General features: G+C 41.3%; 1 protein-coding gene across 1 annotated transcript in view; it reads right to left on the bottom strand.

Moving 5' to 3' along the window:
* LOC111233814 (receptor-type tyrosine-protein phosphatase N2-like) overlaps positions 1-21617 on the bottom strand; it is a 236598-nt gene that overhangs the window by 94626 nt on the left and 120355 nt on the right. The window contains exon 12 of the mRNA XM_022761719.1: positions 7318-7382. Within this exon, the coding sequence (XP_022617440.1) occupies positions 7318-7382 (65 nt within the window). The remainder of the gene's footprint in view (positions 1-7317; positions 7383-21617) is intronic.

Raw genomic sequence — 21617 nt, 5'->3', positions numbered from 1 at the left:
TTGTACCAGTGAGAATAAATCCAGCGCAGTCACAAATCTTATAGGGAAAAAGAACAAGCGATTACGCTCCTCTGCTCCGACTTAATCACAGTTACAGCTGATCTTTATAATAACCTCATGAATTTATGAATTTATAAGCTCTACGCCTACGGTTCCACCACAATGTTCGACGCAGTACAAAACTATTTAACTCTGTTTTTGTGCAAACATTTTTGAATTGCTTTACACGGTCTTTAACAGTAATGTTTGTTGGTAAATGTGAGACTTTCATGTCACACGTCTGCAGCTTCACAACATGCTTCAAAACCAGAAACAAGGAAGTGAGTTTGGTGATGTACATTAAGGTTTTGATTGGTTCAACTTGGGGGAGACTATGATGAATTTTGATCATATTTGCGGAGAGCTTGCTGCAATCAGTTGGCAGAACGGTTGGATTTGCGTCAATTATTGCGATTGCGACTTTCTGGAGGGACTGAGAAATCCTGACTTTTGGTCCATAGTATGGTTCAAGCTCACCGTGCCCAGTGTGTAAAGCTAGCTTTCTGAAAAACCTTTTGCAATCTCCAAGCCGAGGCAGAGACACTACTGAAGTACTCTTCTGAACTAACTTTCACCTGTAGAAACAGGGACCTGAAAAGAAAAGTTCAACCAACCAAAAACTTGCAGCGGTTGATTTCACTCTGCCACAGTTCAAATCAGTTAATTTAGCTGCTGTAATTTTCAATACTAGAAACGATCTGAAGCCACTCGCCTGTGTGTGTTTTTGTGTAAATGTGAGTGTTCATGCCTGTCTGTATTCTTATATAGTGAGTTTTTTAAGTGGTGATGGAAAGGGGCGATCTACTGTGTGTTTTCTTCCCTTTTTTTTTTTTTTGTTTCATTAGCTCCCTCCCACCTCCCTGCCTCCCTCTATTTGTGAAATCGCTCTTTCCGACAGACAGATTGGATGCGCCTTGATTTGCGGTGAACAAAGAGAGCTGGTCAGGGTGGAGGGGGATTAGTGCCACTCCAGGACAATTATAATCTGGTTGCTGCCACGGCAACCTTATCTCCTACCTCCCTCCCAACACACACACATTCTCTTAATTGGACTCAAGTCTCAGTGTGGAAACAACTGTGGTGAGTTTTCCGTGGCCTCTGCGAGGCTGTGTTCAATCGCGAAGCCACGTGAGGTAACGGTGGTCAGCCCAGAGGAAAATGAAGAGAGTCTGAAGTCATTTAACAAGCAGCAGCGTGTCGTGTGAACCTTAATAAAAAACTTAAATGAGGATGTTTGAGATTTTAATGAAGGCTTGTAATCTATCAAAGCCACCGAGAAGTCACTGTGCAAACAATGGAACCAAAAAAAATAATAAAAAGCATCTTTATCTCCTGATCCTACCAATGCACTGCTGTGCCAGAAATAGACTGTGTATCATTTAATGTCATTTAATGTCACAATCACAGGCCTCTTTATGAGGTACAATCTAACCTAGCTCTGCCATGAACTTTAACAGAGCTTGTTCATTTTCAGTTTTTGCTGACACAGTCTGAAATGAGATCGTGGGTGGCGGTATTGTACTGGAGTGCAAAGTACTTTCAAATATTTTGCCTGACAAAATATTTAAAAACACCTTTCAATATAATGCTAATACCAACCCAATAATAAACATGAAGAAGAATTATTACCTTTCTGACAGTGTCAACAAGAAATCAGAATTGATAAGCTTTGTAAAAGAAGAATTCATGGCAGAGCTGTTGTATTATTGCACTATTTTACAAGTACCTAATAAAGTGGTGCATGTACAACTTTAATGTGTGATCAAAATCCTTCATCAAAGGTTTTGTAATGAAACAGATAGTAAAAGTGTCGATGCTGTAGTGAACAGTTCACTTTCTTTGTTTAGAAAACTACAGTAGTAAATACATTTAGTTTTGTTGCTCATACTGTAGCTGGTGAGAAGAATACCTGTATTATATATACCTGTATTACCTGGATTATAGTGACAGAGCTGATGAACTGTTCCCTCAGTTTAACAACTCAAACCCCACTCCCTCGGTGTCCCTTCCACATTTACTCAATTCAGAGTTTGTTGAATGCAGTGTTTGTTGTTTGTTCAAATATGTGAAATAACTTATGTTTACGTTTTCCTGAAAAGCGCCCTCTAATGGTCATGCAACTACTGACAGACATGACGGGACCGCCAGAGGAAGTTCAGTTATACCAGTGGTTGTCAAAGTTGGGACCGGGGACCTCCAGGCGTCCTGGAAGGGGTTCCTGGGGGTCCCCAGCAAAAAAAGGGAAATGATTTATTTTCACTATAATTCTATCCATAAATAACACAGAATTTGTTGTTGTTTTGTTCATGGGTTTCAAACAATTTCTGTAATAAAACTTCTAAAAGCAGAAATCTTATCAGATGGGGGTCCATGGTGTAATTTGTGTCAGTTTAGGGTCCTTGATGTGAAAAAGTTTGAGAACCAGTGAGTTATACCACTAAAGAGGAGGTCGGGGGGACAGCAGGACAAACACAGCGCATGATTTTGACATGAGGGGTGAAAGGCTCACACGAACTGTTTTTGGAAAAGGCATAAAGGTTGTACTGACACCGAACTATATTCCCTTTTCAAGTATAAGAATGTCTCTTTGACATTCCTTGAACATAGAGTTATTTACAGGATAACATGTTGTTTTTTTGATGGAAAATGCGTAGATTTCATCCAGAGCACAAGGAAACGTAGCTCTTCGTGGCATGGTGAAGACGTAATGCTGAACATCCTGAACAGGAAGGAGGAAGACTATGCACGAGCGTGACTACAATTTACAATAGTGTTTGAGAAAATGAAATACAGATAACACGGGGCAGACAACTCAACAGTCTGCTGCATGTTGTATTGACAGCTGTACTTGTCAGTTGCTGTCAAATCCACCTCTTTGCTTCTTTTTAAATGCTAGTCTTGAACGGGTGCTGAGCAGATTTTTAAAACTTACATTGAATTAACTGGTTTCTAGACCAGTAAATATCTCTTTGACAAATCACATCCCAAACTGTTTTCAGATATCTCGCTAACTATCTAACACATCCTGCTATCACTGAGTTTTTGTATTTGTTTTTTTTTTTTTTTGCATTTTCCCGGATTCACTCAAGTCTGTCCTTTATTTAGTAAATTGCCTGCACTTAGAGTTCGAAAGGCAGATATCTCCACCAAACGCATCACATCAATATGCTTACTGGAGCTTCGATGCATTTGCTGTCCTGAATTTCAAAGAACGAAAAAAGCAGCAACGAGAAAAGGCAAATTACTGCCTCAATTTTTCAGAAACACGATACGTGAGAAATTGAGGAATATGATCACGAATCACGAATGGCCCACGAAGAATGAACAGCAGGAGATGTGCTGATTCACTCAGAGACAAGTGGAGTGGACATGAAGCCTATTGAAGGATGACACTTTGGCTGCTGGAGTGACTGAACCTGAAAGACTCCCTGATGCCTACTAATCTGCCTGGTCACTCACCATCATCTGCATCATCAATGAAAAAATTGAACACAAAAATAAAACACAAAGTAAGAGTGAAGCGGTCAGAAGGTCAGTGGCCTTTTGAGGCCAGCTGGCTGCAGATTTGTTAGAGAGTTATTTTCTCTACGTAATGTAGCTCCTGGCATTAAAGACGAGTTTACTGTTGTCAACGAAGCTTAACTGATCCACTGCAATGTAAGTTGCACTTGCATGAGATAAACTAGCATCAGTTGTTTAATTCATGCTAGAGGTCTTCACGGGTCCACAGACCACCTAGGACTTCAGATCCACATTCCCTACAGTCCACGTCTCCTACAGTCAAACAGGTCTGGGTCGTGTTCTGTTCTATTGCCGCAGCTCCTGGGTCTGTTTAACATTATGAGTAATACCAGTACTGATCATGGCTGTATTTTCTTGGCGAGGAGGATGGATCATACCCATCATAGCCAAGTGCAGGAGAAAAGGCTACTAACTTTATTAGTTTTGTTTTGGCAATCTGCAAATTCCTCAGTTCTGCACGGGTCCAGGACCAGCTTTCAAATAACAGATGAGTCCGGTTCGGGTTTGAGTCTGGCATTGCTCGGTTCTAAATGGATCCGGTTCACAACGTTCAAGTTCAAGACGTTCAAGATTGGTCTGGTTTGGTTCGACATTTCCAGGTCTTTTTGGGTTCAGACACAAATTTTTGGACCCTTGAGGACCTTTAATTCATGTTGAACCATCACTGGTTGATACATCATCTGTTTGGCTACCAGCTGACTGGTAACATCTAATCATATTCATGGACCGTAGCTTCCTACTAATGTGCAAATCTATTTTTACTATTAACCTCACTAATTTTTAATCCTCAAGAATGTTTTTTAGCCGTGTTGCTCCTCAGATTCTTTGAGATCTCCCTCCAACAGAAAATTGTCCACAAAAATATCAAAACTGTGGCCTCAGTAATTCAACGTGGGATGACATTTTTTTATTTGACCTATCATATGAAATGTTATCCTTTTTCCTCCAGAATGTGACAAAGTGAAACATGGAGTTCAGATTCATGCTGTACAGCTGGTGGATGGTCGCTCTAGCTGCTGAGAGGGGTTACACTTTCAGTTACAGGACGCTCTCTTTAAAATCTTTCTGAGCCAGTATCTGCACTCCTGCGGGAAGGTGTCCATCTTTGTTTCACTACTTGAACTGAAATCTCCCATCGTTATTTTATATGTTGTGAGTTTGATGACCTTCAGATTGTTTAAACCTACTTCGTACTTTCCAAAACACATCCATAAATAAACAACAAGCCAATATTTGAAAAGACAAAGTGCACTATTTTTCTTCCATATGTACTAATATGTAATTTTATTTGAGTTTCTCTGAGTGTGTAACCCACTGCAAAGTTTCCTCAATAATTCAATAATGGAAAAAAGTGGTGCCAGCCAGTCAGCGATGCCACTGAATAATGGTGATTAGTAAGTGTCAGAAATCTTTATTTACTGTTCTCTATAGAGTAAAATATAGACTGCTCATTATGTAAGGGGTTGTGAATGAGAGAATGGATTTCTAAAATCCTTGAAAATGAACCAGGGCATTTTAAGTTGTTTAAGTTGACATACCCTCCCCATGTAATTCCTATTTATCTGTTGCACTTAGCATGCTGGACTGTCAGGTGAACAAATTCATACAAGCCCACAGTAATTTATATTCTGTTTTACCGTTTGACTGTGTTGTCGTTATTGGTTTCATGGCATGCTATTTTTCCCCATTACCTTTGCTGCTGCAACAACATAATTTCCCCACAGGGATCAATAAATTTTCAGGTTATCTTCGTTTCAGATATACACGGGCATCGATGACAAAATGAGAATTCATTTGTCCGCCTGCCAAATAAACCCAACACTCACAGCTGCAGGCCAGCTCAGAATTTCCTCGCGGAGTCGAGCTTGGACTAAAACAAATCGTCTCCTCTACAGTCATGAGAAACTAACTTTTCTTCTTTTTTTGTATTTTTGACCTGTCAGCAGTGATGTAGTATGCTAATATTCTTATTTTACAGTGTATGATAAAAGTATAATAAACACTGTATGGGGTGATGATGGATGTTGCAGGTTGAGACTCTCAGACTGGTTTTTGCTTTTCCTCTATCTGGCAGCCTGTGATGGAGGGATTTTCTCTGCCCCTCTCTCTCTCTCTCTCTCTCTTACAACAAAGGTTCGATTGGCCATATTTTGCTCCTGTTTGCAGCTGAGGTATCGATCACCTTGATAGACCCTCCATTCCACCCTCGCAACTTCTCTCTCCTTCATTCTCCTCACTTCCCCTCGCCACCCTTTTCCAACCGTTTCTCTCTCAGACCTCACTGCTGCCACTTTGATAAGCATTGTGAATGGCGTGCCGTCATCGGTACAGACTAACTCTTGAATCAATAGGCGAGTGCAGACGCTCAGCAGCCTATTTACCACAGAGATGGTGGAGAATAGCAATGCTGAGAGATGAAAACCAAAGGAGGGAGAGAGACGGAGAGAGGTGGCAGGGATGGAGTAGGCGTCAAACGTTAAGAATGTTAGCTGTTATATATTTTTGTTAAGATGCTGCTTTTTTTTTTTTTTTTACACAATTACAATTATAAAGGATGTTCTACACACACTTAGAGACAAACAGTGAGAAAAAGAACGATAGGAAAGGACAGTGAACGGATTCTGGTTCTTCAGTAAGTCAAAAAAATTTGATTACGTAAATAAAAAAGTGAGGAATGTTAGATACCAATATGGATAAGAGGGCTTAGACACCCCTGTCCAGAGACTACTATGCACTTTGGGTATGTGGCTGTTTTTCATGCTCTGGTCTAAGACCCTTAAATACAACAACGGGAAATCTTAAACACACAGATTACAAATGGTATTTTAGGCAACAGTGTTCTTCCAACTTTGTGGAAGCAGTTTGGGGAAGGTGCTTGTCTGTTTAAACATGATAATGCCTCTGCACAAAGCCAGCTACATAACAACATGATTTTAACAAATTTGGTGTGGAAGAATGTAATTTGGCTGAACAGAACACTGACCTCATCCAGCACCTCTGGGAGCCAGGCCTCATCACCCAACATTCATGTTGGACCTCACTAATGCTTTTCTAGCTGAATGGCAGCAAATCCCTGCAGCCAGGTTCCAAAATCTTGGGGGAAGCCTTCCCAGAGGAGTGGAGGCTGTCATAGCAACACATTAATGCCCATGGTTTTGGAATGGGGTAAGCAAAACTGCAGTTCAAGCTGACACCTACATCGGCAATGACAAGATTGAGCAAGTGTTCTCTTTGTTTCAGAACTAAACGACCCAAACAACACGGAAATAAGGCAAAGGCATTAGCACTACCAAGTTCTGGAACATTTGGAGACACAGATCTGTGAGCACTTGCACCAAGACACGCCTTTTCAAGAGTCTCGCCGGGCCAGTAGCCTCATATGGCTGTGACACGTGGAGCCTTAAAATAATTGATGAACAAAAATTGATGGACATACAGACGGATTCTCGGTATACCACACAGTGAAAAGAAATCTAATGATTTCATCCTAAAAAAGACTGGCATGAAACCAATCCTTCTGGAAACATCTCAAGAATTGATGACACACGGGAACGCTTTGTGCTTGAAGGCAAAGTAGAAGGAAGACGCTCCCAAGGCACATGACACACTTTCTTTGAGTCTCCACATGTTATTGCTGCATAGTGTGAGGTGATTCTCATTCTGTTTTAATAAATATTGGGGGTGCAGACTCATATCATATTTTTGTGATCACCTGAAACTTTGATTCAAACTGTGAATAGTTTAAACTGTACTCACATCAGCGACTCCAGCCTCCAGGATGCTGAGCTTGGTTTCTTTCTCCAAAGCCACTTTCTGCTGAACTACAGTGAGAAAAAGAACACAGCGGAAACAACAATCATCAATGAACTGAAAAAAAAAAGATTTTTAAGAAAATAATCTCAGACATTTTTTCATCTTGTATCTATAGGAACAAACACAGGAAACTCAGCCCTGAAGCTGAATCAGGTCAGTTTAAAAGAAAACATTAATCTATACAGAACAAAATAGACAATCAAATTAAAATGAGTTGATAAGTTTAGCAGAAGGAAGAGCTTGTATCATGCACTTTAAACTGGATAAACTTTAAGATTTGATTAATTCCTGGTGCTCACAATAATGTGCAGTATGCAACCATGTGTGTACAGTAGCTACCATTAATCAATCGCACAAATTCCACCAAACCAGCATTTAAACTCTGCGCTTGACTGATCCACAGAAAATCAATGCTTCCTCCTTTCTCCTGAGCTTTAAACACACAATGTATACACAGCAGAACCAGAACCTCATTCATTCAAAGACCTCGGGAATGCAGTTTGTTTTAAATGTTTGTGAAAGATAAAGGTAACTGGGAAAAAAAAAAAAAAAAAAAAAAAAAACTGAATCTAAAATTTCCAACTGTCACTAGGTTCAGGAACATATCAGCAACATTTATTCATATTGTTATTATCATTAATGTTTTTTTTCAAGTCCTTCAAAATCAGAACAGAAATGGATTCATCAATACATTACTTCTTTTTACACTAATGACTCTGGAGGCTACAAGAGGCAGCAAGAGAAAGCAGTTTCAAGTTATGGAGATCTGAAGTAGCCAGTGGTTAAGTGTCCTTGTCCTCCTGATTGTGGGCACGAGATCCGCAAAGCATTCACTGTTTTGGATGGCAGGTAGGTATGAGGACTTCTACATTAACACCTGACAGCACTCTGTCAAAGTTTGCAATCATCTATGGAAATGTCTTGTCATGAAGTTTGAGTGAGACATTGAGTGAGATCCCTTCACTTTTCATCTGACACCGTGAAGTCACATTTTGAATTTGTCTAATGATATTCCCATCAGCCTCATCTGTACTTTGTATTCAGTGCTAATGGGCTAATCTCATCATGCTAACACGCCAAACTATGATGATGACCATAGAAAACACCTAACCATGCTAAAGCATCTGACCAGCATGGTAGTATTGTATTTGCGGGCCTGTTAGTATGGTGATGTTAGCATAGAAGTAGTGTGGTTGGAAAATTTCTATACATTTTTAAGCATTTGAAGATCTGATCTTCGCTAAACCCTCATGTCGTCAATCATGTAGAGAGCTAATAAAAACAAATGAAACGGTCACTGTTGTCATACTGACATTTAAGGTGTATTGATTGATTTCCGAACATCAATCATGCATTCAGTAACATGCAAGAAAACATTCCACCTTAGAAGTTGCCCGTAGCGGCCAGTTAGCCTTTGAGTTTGAGTTAATTAAATTGTTCATTAGTAAAGATGAAAAGACAGAAAACATCCTTTCATTCATTATTCACTCTTCTGACAGTTTCTTTGTCATGTTTCTTTGCAAATGCACAGATAAAGTCAGTCTGTTAAAGCTGGACTTGTGCAGTTTCCACAGTGCTGCTGGAAATGAAATCTAGTTTAGCTACGTTTTCATAGCGTAGCCTATTAGCTTAGCTTATGGTTACATAACCTTCAAAATGAGCAGCAGCTTAACTGTGCGTGCTCCGGAAATTAAATAGCACTACACCTGGATGTTAGCATTTAGCTCAAATCTAAAGTACAGTCTACCAGAGCAGCTAGCATGGCTGTATTTAATTTATGACTTGCTGTTACTATATGGATATTACAGTACAACTATCTTTTAAGCAAGACTGACCACATACACTGAAATTTGGATTTTAGCAAACAGGAGGTGAAAACAGTTTTATCTTTGAAGTTATCATGTGAGCACTACCCCAGACAAAAATGATCCAGGTGGTCAAACTGTACAGTTGTTAAATGGTCAAATTGGCTGGTGAGAGCGATTTCAACTCTTTTATGAAGCTTTGGTGAAAGGTCTGTAAGGAAGATATTTTCTCTTACATTTTCATCCACTGGTGAATTTCTGTTCTTTCTTCCCACTCTAACATTACTAAATCCACCTCACTTGTAGCCTAACTATTCTTTGAATTGAGGTACCACTGAACTTTGGATTTTAGCAGACAGGTGGAGGGTGAAGGTGGCGATGTCATTGAGGTTATCACGTGAGCGCTTCCCATACACAAATGTTTTCTAAATTATGCCAACAACACCTCCACAGGGCTCGACAATAAACACTGCCGTTCCAGAACCAAATGAGCTATTACTGTAGCATATCTTCACTTTATGAAATATGAATTTTTAACCTGACCTGCCGCCAGGCAAATATTACGACAAATTTCCACACAAATAGAATTAAACCCTGCATAGAGCTCACTTTTTTCATCACCTTAAAGGGGAAACAAATGGAGGGCTACAATTGAAATTCATGGTGTAGCACATATTAAAGCCAGAACAAAATGTTATGAAATTTAAAAAAAAAAAAAAAAAAGGCTACATAATTACATTCACTTTGCTTTGCATCTGAATACAACGGTGTGGAGACAGAGAGCGAGTCTCCTTTGTTGACACACCAGGCAGATGAAGGATATGCAAATTGCAAGCCTTGACTCTGCTGAAGTCCTAATTCACCAACAGCCTTATAATTAGTCTTTCACTCTGTCAGAGCTTAATTTGCCAGTCAATTTATGCTATTTGTTGTGTAGCCACAGACCTTGACCATTAAACACCATTGTTTAAATGACAATGTACAACGAGGAAAACCACATCATTCACGGACAGGCAAAAAAATACTCTATTTGAGGTGAAACCTCTCTAATACCTACAAAATAGAAACACTTAAGGTACAACTGTTAAAGATCCCCTATTTTAGTTGAAGTGTTGATCCATAAGAAGATATATTAATGGTTTTAAGAACCAAAAACTATCTTAGTGTAGTTTTACATCTCCTCTCTCAGGTTTTTCTCTTGACCTCCAGTAATAACAGGTTGGTTGTTTTCTGAGTGATTTAATAAAAATATAGCATATTTTTATGAAATTTACAGAGAAACCAAATCCTGCAAGGTTGGATGGTGGGTCTAGGTGGGCGGGGCTTGGGGCATGGCTGAGAGCGGTGACTGCTTTGTTGTGACATCACAAAGTTCCAGAAGTCCTGACGGGTCGTTTTAAGGCTCAGTTTCTCAATACAAGCTATGTGCATTTCATTAATATAGAACTTAGACCTGCTTTATAATCAAACAACACATCTAAATCTACCTTTATACAAATGGAACCTTTAATTCTATCTTGGTTATAGTGTGTTGCCTTTCAAGTGTGTTATGTGAAGGTAGGTATTCATTTAGTATGAAAAATAGACACATCTAGGTTGCTTACACTGTGATAAAGCCACAGTGAAGAGTTACTGTAGGGGCTGACTGGTCGATGTCCAGGCCCCAGACAGAGACATATGAACACCTTGCCGGCACCACTCGGCAATAGCCAAGTGGGCTGACATGTCTTAATAGTGCTGTCAGCAGGCAGCGACTGCAGGCTCAGCTCCCTTCAGTGAGAAATAGGGGCTGAAGTGGCTGAATTGGTTTGTCAGCGGCGCCTCTTCATAAGTTCGCTGAGCAGCATCTGAATGGACTTCTGGTTCCGTGTTACACGTGTCTGACGGAGGTGTCTGTTGCTTCTCGTTGGGTCTTCAGACTCCTCAGCGCACTGACTTCTCAGGTGTTCTCAGTCACTTGTCAAAGGTTTGGTTTGGAGAGGAGCACAGCAGCTGTAGGTGATTTTCGTTTGGAAAGTGCATTGATTGATTTACTTTTACTTGCAGTAACATGACTTTAACATGAAGTTCTGTAAAGGTTGGAGCCACATTACTCTTTATCACTTCACTTCTCGCTGGTTACTTGATGTTAACGACTCCTTACTAGATTACTACAACTCTTATTGCTTGAACAAAACAAACTGCATCCCTTGCACTGCCCTAAATTACAAGACAGTGACTCTTCATGGTGCTCAGAGAAGGAACAATTTACCTCATCTGCCATGATCCAAAGCTGTGTAAGGTTTAGTTGTGCGTCCAGGCAGAACAGGTGGCTGCTGGGTTATGTACTGGCTTCTTGCTGGTATTCCAATGGCTGATGTACCATTAGTTATAGCTAGTTTAGTGAATTTACTCATGGCGAATCTACTGATTCCACTGAAATCAAGAGATTTCCATCCAAAACATTGCTGTTCCACACGCTGGTGTGACGTCGACCTTTGTCTGGTCTCTAGAGCACAGTTGTTTCGCTCTGTGTGAGCTTTCAGTCCTAGATTTTCTGGTGAGGCAGTAATTACTGTAACAACACTGCAATGCAGTGTACCTGACAAACCTGCCAATAGACAAAATTTAGGCAGATCACATTCCACCACTGCTTGTGCTTCACCAGGGAAACGACCGCAATCACCAATCATTTCATCATTTTTTTTTTAAATGTGAAGAAGGTAGTTTTAAGCTGCTGTCATGCTTCCCATAAATACAGACCTTTTTTTTCTTTGTCAGACATCACATCTCGATCTGAAAAGCTTCATTTTGGGAGTGATGAGGAGGAGGAGGTGGATTGTTCAGAAGTTTGTTTTGCTGCCTCTGGAGCCATAAGCTCTGTCCTCTCAAAGTAAATAATACATTATTGCAGCTTTTCATTTTAAAGATAAAATCAGTTTTATTTGTTTCAATCTGATGCTGCCAATCCTTTTGTTAGTGCCATTTCTTTGAAACTGTGGCTATTGTCACTTACTCTGAATGAACGCTGTAGTGGTGCCAATGCATTGATTTCCCCAAAATTTAAAGGATTAATCAGGTTCAAATGAAACACAGGCAGAGATGGTAAACAACGGGCAACTTTGGGACCGAACTCAGTGAAACAACTAAAGACTTTGTTGCCTAAAGTGCCTTTGGTAATTGGTGAGGCAAAACCTATTTGAGTTGCATCTGCAGGAAAGCCTAATTGACAGTCCCCCCCCCCCCCCCCCCCACACACACACACACCTACATACACACGTTTAATTCCTGATACTGAATCAGAGTAAAAAACCTGATATACCCAAACACAAACAAACATGAAAGCGTTCAACATGATTTTCATTGGGAGGGAATCAGAAAACTCTGTAGCAACACGGGCGCCCGTCTGGTTCCCCGGAGTGACTTGCCACGCGGCCAGCGAGCGTGACTACATCACAGGCGGTGAGCTCCCTCTAATTAGCCGACAAGTCTTTGGACCTCCCAACACCGCGGCACTGCGGCCTCTCTCCCGTATGTAGCCAAGAGCTACCCGGACCATCCATTGCTCTCCTCTCCTGCAGACTACAAATGAGTCCAAGTCGGATGAGAGCACTGCTCATGAGCAGGCGAGCCGAGGTGCCTCATTTGTACCCCAGCGAGCTTTCTCTCCAAAACCCAAATTGGATCCATTTTTAAGAAGCTGCAATGGGCTGGGTGTCGTGATCAGACCGACTGGCGACTTTTCTTTTAGCCTGACTGGCAGCACGGTGTGAAAATAAGCCCTAATGTGACAAAATGGGAATGAAGCAGCGATGGACTGCAGACTGAGAGCGAACTGAGGGGAAATGATCTATACTCAGATTATTCTATTTTTTCCATTTCCAGAATATTCCATCTTCCATTGTACCTCTCAGATACATTTGAACTGCGGGGAAAAAATTGGGCCTGAAGGAAGTAACGAGGACCAAATCTCATTTCTACAAAAGGGGCCCCTTTATTTTCCCTCCAAAACACACAGAGGCGCTTCATTTGTCACCCGAGCTGCCCCTGTCCTGAATTTTGCTTTATGTTAACTCAATGTATCTGAGGCGCCTAGAGGGAAACACAGCGAGTGCCGGGGATTCAGAAATGCTTCATTTTTCACCGTTGACAAAAGGGAAAGGCCCAGGCTGGCTCCTCCAGTCCCCAGACCAACAGAATAGATGCTTTCGCAGCACCGAGAGGTCGTTATTTCAACCACTAACCACCCCCCACCCACCCAACGTCCATACCTCTCACTCACCCTCCCGGGTACATTTCAGGAGTCGTATAATGAGAAGAAAACAACAGCCATCCTTCAAAACTAAAGGCAGCGAGAGCGGCGCGGCACCATCACTGCAGTGACACAGTACAGGGATGTAATCACATTAGTTGGATCATGAGAGCGACGATCCCTGGGCAAATCAAAATATATCGCTGGCTGGTTTTACTCTGTCCCTGCAAGGCCTGATCGGTGCCCCAAACCATCACTGAACATCTCACAGATGATAAAAAAAAAACAACGAGAAAAGAAAAGGTTGCAACTTCTCAACTAAAAAGGACACAGAAAAAATGTTGCAGCTAAATGAAAAAACTAAAGCAAGAGGAGTTATTAGATAGTGGCTTAGTTTCAGCATGAAAAAAAAAAGAACTGTCAAATTATCTTAATGTGAATGCAAACTTTTGACGAACTGAATATGAGACAAGAAATGAAAAATAAGGAAATAAGTTTTACAGGGAGTAGAGGAAAATATACTGCATATTTAACAAATGTGCTTAACTATAACAGGCTGCATGTTCTGCAGGATCACTGTAGATGAAATAACATGAACACCCCCAGTAAAAGATCAGACGTAGTCACACCTGCTGCTACAAAGCTGTGTCATGTTGGGCTCCAGTCTGTAGAGTTTTATACCAACATAGACGTGTTTGTATTTTATGGCGTAAAAATCTGGCTCTATGTATTTATTGTCTAACTCTTTGTAAATGAACTCTTCATCTCATCATCGACGTCACGAGTCATGAATATTTGTGTCAAAAGAGATTTGCCCGTCGTTTTTTCACAAGCGCCTTAATTAGATATGGTTTCACTCTCACTTGCATTAATTTGATTTCTGATATCAACTTTTCAGGCTTCAATCTGTTCCTTGTTGATGTACCCCACCCCCCTCCACCCCCCACCCCTGGGTGTTATTGCCTGCAGTAATCTAGGATGCAGTATGAACAGGCAGCAGTGGCTTGGGTTGTGTGTGGGTGAGGGAGGGGGTCCATGAAGACAATGCCATGTGTAATTAAATTCAAAAGCAGGGGGCCGAAATGGCATCCAGGGCCACCTGGGGGACGAGAGATGATTAAGGGAGGAGAGAAAGAGACAGCAAGAGAGAGAGAGATGTGAAGACTGAGAGAAAAGGGGGGAGAGAGGGTGACAGACAGATGGGGGAGACAAAATGATGGGTGGGAGAGAGAGATGTAAAAAGAAGGGGTGAGGCAGGAGGAGGAGGAGGTGAGGGAGAAAGAATGATGATGTAGGAAGGAGGAAGGAAGAAAGAAATAAAGAGGAAAGAGATTAAGACAGAGAGAGAGGAGATAAGGACACAAGGAGAAAAGAGAAGAGAAAGGAAGGAATGGGACAAAAAGAAAGAGGAGGGAGGAGAAAAGTGAAAAGAAAGAGAGGAGATGAAAAACATGACATATGACCAAAAAACAATTTTCACTTCAAACTAGAAGGAGCTGATCCAATATCAACATGCTAAATCACGTAGCTAAAGGAAGTTAGCTCTGTTAATTTTTCAATCAATAACCTGCGATGCAAATCTACAACTAGATGGTTTTTGGTTCTTAAAACCAAAAATATATCTTCTTATGGATCAACACTTCAAATCAAACACAGGGAAGTGTCAAATATGGGACTTGTAATGTAACAATAAAAGTAATATTTTAGGGGTATTTTCTGCCATTTAACCAACATTTCTTCAAGTAATGAATTCTGTATTTTCATCCTACAATAGCATGACGTCACCTTGTTATTTCCATATAGTTACCATTAGGGTTACTGAGTCCACATCTTCGATATGGGGATGTTTGGTTGAACTCAGGCATTATCCAATTACAATTACACAGCAACCATAATGTGTTTGTTTTGCCTTGTTGCGTTGAACGCTGTTCGCCGCATTAATTGATGACATTTAGCTCTTCGCTTCTGCTCCGTTTGATTCATTCACATTTTAAAAGGCAGGTATTAAACACCTCTATTAGTTTACATAAACAATTCATTAAGCTGATATGACACTGGGGACCCCGGCAGGAAAACATATCCCAACCACCCACAACAATTAATGACCTTGCATCAGCCAATGCCTCGCTGCGCTGCTACAGAAAGCCCTGTTCCAAAATACAAGCGTTCATTAGTAGATCACCACTCACACTATGAAATATAAACTCATATAAAACAGCTACAGCTGTATTTTTTTCTTCCACATTTATATGGTACACAGCCACTCTTTGGGGAGTTGGGAAGTGTGTAAAAGAGATTTTCTTTCTGAGAGGGAATTGTCATAAAAACTAATATTCCCCAAGTAGAGGTGACCTTTGAGAAATTGAGTCTTGAGTCATAAAAGCCCATTCTCCACAAATGCAACTGACCTCCTGTATGTGTGGGGGGGAAATGAAATAAAATCCTGTTCTGGCTCCAAAAATGTGATGACAAACTGGATTTGTGCAAATTTTGCCTTCAGCCGCTGCTTTTTCCCCAACACCGCTATGCCCTCTCTCCTCCATCTCTTACACCCTCTCCCCTTTCTCTCCCTTCCTCCTGACTCACTACTTCCCTCCCCTCAGTTCTCCTCTTCCTCTTCCTCTCATCATCAATCTGTCTCCTCCGTTCCTTCTTCCTTGTATCTCCTCTCACATCTCCCTACCAATCCCTCTTCCTTGTGTTCTCTCATTGCGCTTCTTGTTTGTATGATATCCTATACGAACAGATCTTGTGTCATATCCTTTAACAGATGACAGAAGTATTCCTCGTTACACGACTTAAACTTTTCTGAAAATAAAATAATAATGTACGAATTTCCAGTGACAAGTTTTGTAACGTTCCCCTCTCGCTGAATACCAAACTTACAGAATGTTTTTGGTACAATATCTAAAGTTCAACAACCTGTGTGACTCTGACATGGAAGACTGTTTTCACAACCTTGAGCAGCCAGTTTGCTTTATCTGAACTGCTTGTTGGATGGTCAGATAACCTCCACCCACACCACATCAGATCGGCGGGGGGGGGGGGGGGGGGGGGGGGGGGGGGGTGTATCGGACCATCATGCTGTAGAGGAACCAGGGTTTAAATATCTGCTCTCTATAGCTCTCTTTTTTTCATTCTTTACACAACTATTTCTGTCACTTTTCACAAGAACAAGCAGGTGCAACAGCATGAACGACTTCCAGGAGAAACAGCCTGAAAATGTGAGGCTGTGCTGCTCTAAAAAGAAAAGACCCTATAGGTCATCTGTGCAGCAGCTCGTCACTACCCATAGTGGCGACCGTGGAAGTCAGGTGACGTATAGAGAGCGACAGTCTAAATTGGTAGGAGGTGGCGGTAGATGAAAGGGTTGACAAAAGACAGGAGTTGGGAGACTACTGTTCGGTTTATGTTTGAAACTAATCGTCGTCATTGTTTCTTTTAACCGTGGTCACAACCACAACCTGGATGTCTCCCTCTAACCTTAACCAAGTAATTATTTTACCACAAACCATGACCGTTCCCTAAACCTGACCAAGTTGTTTTTGTGCCTAAACCTAATCAAACCATGACTGTTCCAGGCTTAACCACATGATTATTATTGTTGCTATGATAACAAATCAAAGGGTTGGGATGAACGACTTAGGTTATTCAGGTTGGAGGACTGGCTGGAAAATGTGTTCAGTTATCTCTATATTTCAACGATACAGTGTCTCCCTCTCGCTCTGTTCCCCCCAGCAGCGAGTGCTGACAGAGTTGGTGGACAACATGTCATATGAAATACTTCTTTTTAAGCATAACCCAACCCTAACTTCTACTAACTGTCACCACTGGGTTATTTTCACCTCTAAAATGTCTAAAACACAGAAGGTGTTTCAGAACTGTTTTTCAGTCATCTAACATGCATATGCATTTTTACACGTTAAGTCTATTTTCAATACTGCACCTCAACACATCCTATGTAGACGCTCTCACTGAGGACTGATGCTGCTTTCACTGCCGAGCCTGTGTAGTCATCATTAGACAGTTAACCTTAACCAAGTTTTGTGCCTGAATTCTATTGATTCTTAACCGGAGAGGTGGCAGATCAAAAAATGCTAATGGTCATTTTATGATCATTGGTTTTGAAAGGCGCTTGAGAGTCAGTGTCATTGTGACGATAGCAGAGCCAGATGAGAAAATATTTATATGAGTTGATTTGGATGGCACTTGCAAATGATCTATTTTATTGTTTAGTTTAGAGGAATGAAAACTGTCAAGTACCAGGTTAGGTTTGTGTTAGGTTTCTTATCTTTTATCTTATTCTTTCATCAGCTGGTTCCTGGTTTGGGTTAGGGTTAGGGTTTTCTTCTAATTTGCTCACATCTCTCCCCTCCCCTCTTCTCCCTTTCTTCTCCCCTCTCTCCTCTCCTCCATCCAATCCTCTGTCCTCCCTCACCATGCTCTTTGCTCACATCTATCTCTTTCTATCTTCTTGCCACCCTTTCTTATCCTCTTTCCTCCCACTCCCTCCTCACTTCCCTCCACCGCAGAGTGTTTGTGGGGGGTGTTTGTAGGGCTGATAAGTGGCAGATGACGATCGCTTGGCGAGGCCGGAGATAAGGCTGCCAAAACCAGGGGCCGCCATCTATCAAACCTCCCACAGCAGAGCCAAGCCTCACCCAGCCGAGGCAGGGAACGAGGGATGGGGGGGGGGGCGGGGACGTGGAAAAGGTAACAGCTCTCCATCTTCAGACACAGGAGGAATTCCCTGACAGACTGGCCGACATGCACTGGATATTTTCTGTAAATAATGCTCAGTGTTTGCTTTAGTGCCAGACAGGCAGGAGGTTGCTGTATGAGGACGATTCAGATCGGGTAAGATATTGACTGCAGACGACAAAATTGAGTTTTAAATGTCTTACTGTGATCGAGAAAGACTAAAGGAATCACTGCTGGGATCAGTTTGTGGAACTGTTTCTCTTAATAAGCTTTAGACCCTAAATGGAACAAACTGAAAAGTTTTCTCTGGCAATTACTGTGTCTTCTTTTGTGCTGTTGGCTGCTGCTGTCATGCTGTCCTGATTATCTAACACTGTGACCTGACCCTGGTGGATTGCCATAACTACGCCCTGTGGTTTTGTTATATGTGCAGTCCAGTTCAACACTTAGTAAGTACTATTATCAAAACTGTACTGGAGGACTATTGTAGTACCTTGAGTGCATAATGGAGATGAGCATGGGTTACTCCGGGGGAAGGTAAGTCTGAGCGATATGACTTCAAATCAACAGCACTATTATTTCAAACTTTTACCTCGATTATGATTAATGAACGATCACCTCAGTGCTTATCTGTCGCTCTCTTTTTTTGATCCTTGCTCTCTTTATATTCAGCAATGTGATTTAGCTCCAAGTGATTAAACAAATTGGTGGTGTTACGTTTGGTTGCCGTCCATATTGCATTCACTGCTGTCTGGTAGTCGTGACTGATAGCGACCCAATCGGGAGGCGAGATAGGTGTCTCAGTTTCTGTTCATCCAGACTACAACGCAACCGCGGAGTTTCAAAACTAAAACAGGTCCAGCAGCGTTTCCAAACAGTTCAAAAACTCAGGAGTCCTGTGGATGCCAGGCATAAATGTAGCAGAAGTGATGTTTTCAAACTAAAACCTATTAGTGTGGATGTAACCTGAGCTCAGTGTTTAAACTTGTGTCATCCATATCACCTGCTTCACTTTCAGTGAACGTGGACTAACGTTAGCTGGATGGGGCGGAGGCACTTGACTGAACACAAGGTAATATTTTTTTTCAGGGGGCAGTTCATGAATGCACTTATTGGGTAAAGTATTTACCAAATTAACTGACATGAGCAAGGCTAAACTGGCAGGAGGTTCTATATGTGGGTTTTGATACTTTGTTATTTGCTCAGCCCCAGTGGAAGTCAAACTCAGCCAGAATTCAAATAGGGCATTTTTTTGTCCAGAATGTGATTAAGTATATTATATCCAAAAATATAGTTGGTCTCAAGTGACCACAGGAAGAAGCTTAAACAACACGTGAAAACAACAACCAGCCATCTGTGGCATAGTTTGATAAAAAAATAATGGTCCAATGTCAACTAGTATCAAATTGAGGAGAATGAAATTTAAATGACATGCTGTTAAAACTGGATTTTAACAAAGACCTGTCAACGAGCCACGTGGGGAAATCTAATTTTAATAACATCAGGTTACGCGGCACATTTATGTTTCTAATGTGAATATAGAATGAATAATAACAAAGAGGTAGAAAAAGAGGCCACTTCTTCAGCAGTATAATGTGGTGGGGGGCTATGTACATCACTTTTTAATGGACTTAATGAACTGCAGAAAGAGTAGGATGCTAACGTAACATGAAACACTTTTACCTGGTCAGCAGACGGACTAAACAGTAGTTGAACTTTTTTGTGGTAGGTCTATTTGCTTTCACAACATAAACAAGCTGCACTGGAGTCTGCTTCAAACCGGAGTGAAACTTTCACATCAGCCCAAACGAAGCGCACTAAAAGGGCAAGAGTGTAGGCATGAAAACACTTTCACAGCATCTCGATTTGATTTTAAAAGATTTAACATGGTGTATCACTGCAACCCTGACTTTGCTCATAGAGTGACAAAGGACTACATACTAAGAAGAAGGTTTAAGAAGTAATCAAACATCTGATGTCCATCAGGAAATGTAACAGGATACAGTTTCTGTGTGAAATGTCAGTTGGAGATGTGTGAGCAGGCTGTCACAGGGAGCGGGGAGACGGCTCTGCATCACACAGACGGTCCTTCAGAAGCTGTTAACACTCCTCAACAGCTCTGATCTGCACACACTGAGTGGGAAGCAACTTGTGATTGTCCATGTGCCAGCATGTGATTACAGGTCCTCATATACATGTGACATGTTCATACATATCAGGCTGAATAATGGCTAATATGTATGCTGATTGCATCGCATATTCTCCTGGCTTTAGGTTCCTTTCAGATGACTGTAATCATACATGATGCACAGCAGCTGATTTTTCTTTTTTCTTTTTTTTTTTTTTCATTTTGCATTCAATTTAAGATTTTGTGTCCAGATTCAGAGACTTGGGTGCAGGACTTGTTGTTGTCAAGCGCTTTAAAATACTTGCCACATTCACACATACAGTACATACATACATCACACTCATACACTGATGGAACAGCCATCAGAGGCAAATAGGGGTTCAGTATCTTGCCCAAGGACACTTCAAAACTCGGATCGGTGGAGCCAGAATCACCCACCGACCTTCAGGTTAGTGGACAACCTGCTTTGTTGAGCTTTAGGTATATTTTCTAATATCGGACAAGGCCAGACAAGCTCTTTGCTTCTAGTCTTTATACTAAGTCTTATCAGCTAAATTAGCATAAAGCTCTAGCTCCATATTAAAGCACAGACATGAGATTGGTGTCAATCATCTTGGAAACAACAGAATTAATCTTATTTCCAAAAATGTTGAACTATTCATTTAATCTACAACAGTAGAGGTTGGGATGGAGTTCTGAAAACCAAATGATGCTGAAACCAAAACCATCTCTCGTAAAAACATATGAACTTTGTTCTTTAACAAAGACAAAATTCGAAAGAACCCCCCCCCCCTTTAAACACATCACTTTTTGCAGGAGCTGTTGTCCAGTGTTTCAGTCATACTTCTACATGCTACGGTAATTGTATTGTTTTCCCCTGTAATACTTAACACCACTGAAAATTGAACTGAAAAATGTGTTACTGCCATGCATAATAAAAATGTTTAAAGAATTATGCTGCAGCTTATTGAATTAAAACCTCAATGTTAATACATCAGTGGCCGTCGTGCTGTCGGAGGTGATACTGCTGAGTAAGAGCGAGAAGAGAAGCAGCAGGAGAAGAAAAAGAGCCCCCACTTACTGCTCCTGACAGAAAAATTGACATGGAAAGCCAACACTTAACGTCGCCCTCCTCCATCACTCTCCCTCCATTCCTCTCCTCTTCTATCTCCCTCTCCTGCCTCACTCCGCCCTCTCTCTCTCTCTCTCGCTCTCTTTCTCTGATGGATGACCTTTACAGTACATATGACTCATCTTCTCGGCTGACTGGGTGAGAGAGCATGGTAGAGAGTGGGAGGGAGAGAGCTGATGGAGGCAGTGCTGGCCCGGCTGCCACTTGCTCTCCTCCGCTGTCTGATCACCAGGTGCTGCAGCTGGT

The sequence above is a fragment of the Seriola dumerili genome, unplaced genomic scaffold, assembly GCF_002260705.1.
Source record: "Seriola dumerili isolate Sdu_G_001 unplaced genomic scaffold, Sdu_1.0 BDQW01000432.1, whole genome shotgun sequence".
In the NCBI taxonomy this organism is placed as follows: Eukaryota; Metazoa; Chordata; class Actinopteri; order Carangiformes; family Carangidae; genus Seriola; species Seriola dumerili.
This window is presented reverse-complemented; position numbering and strand designations above follow the sequence as displayed.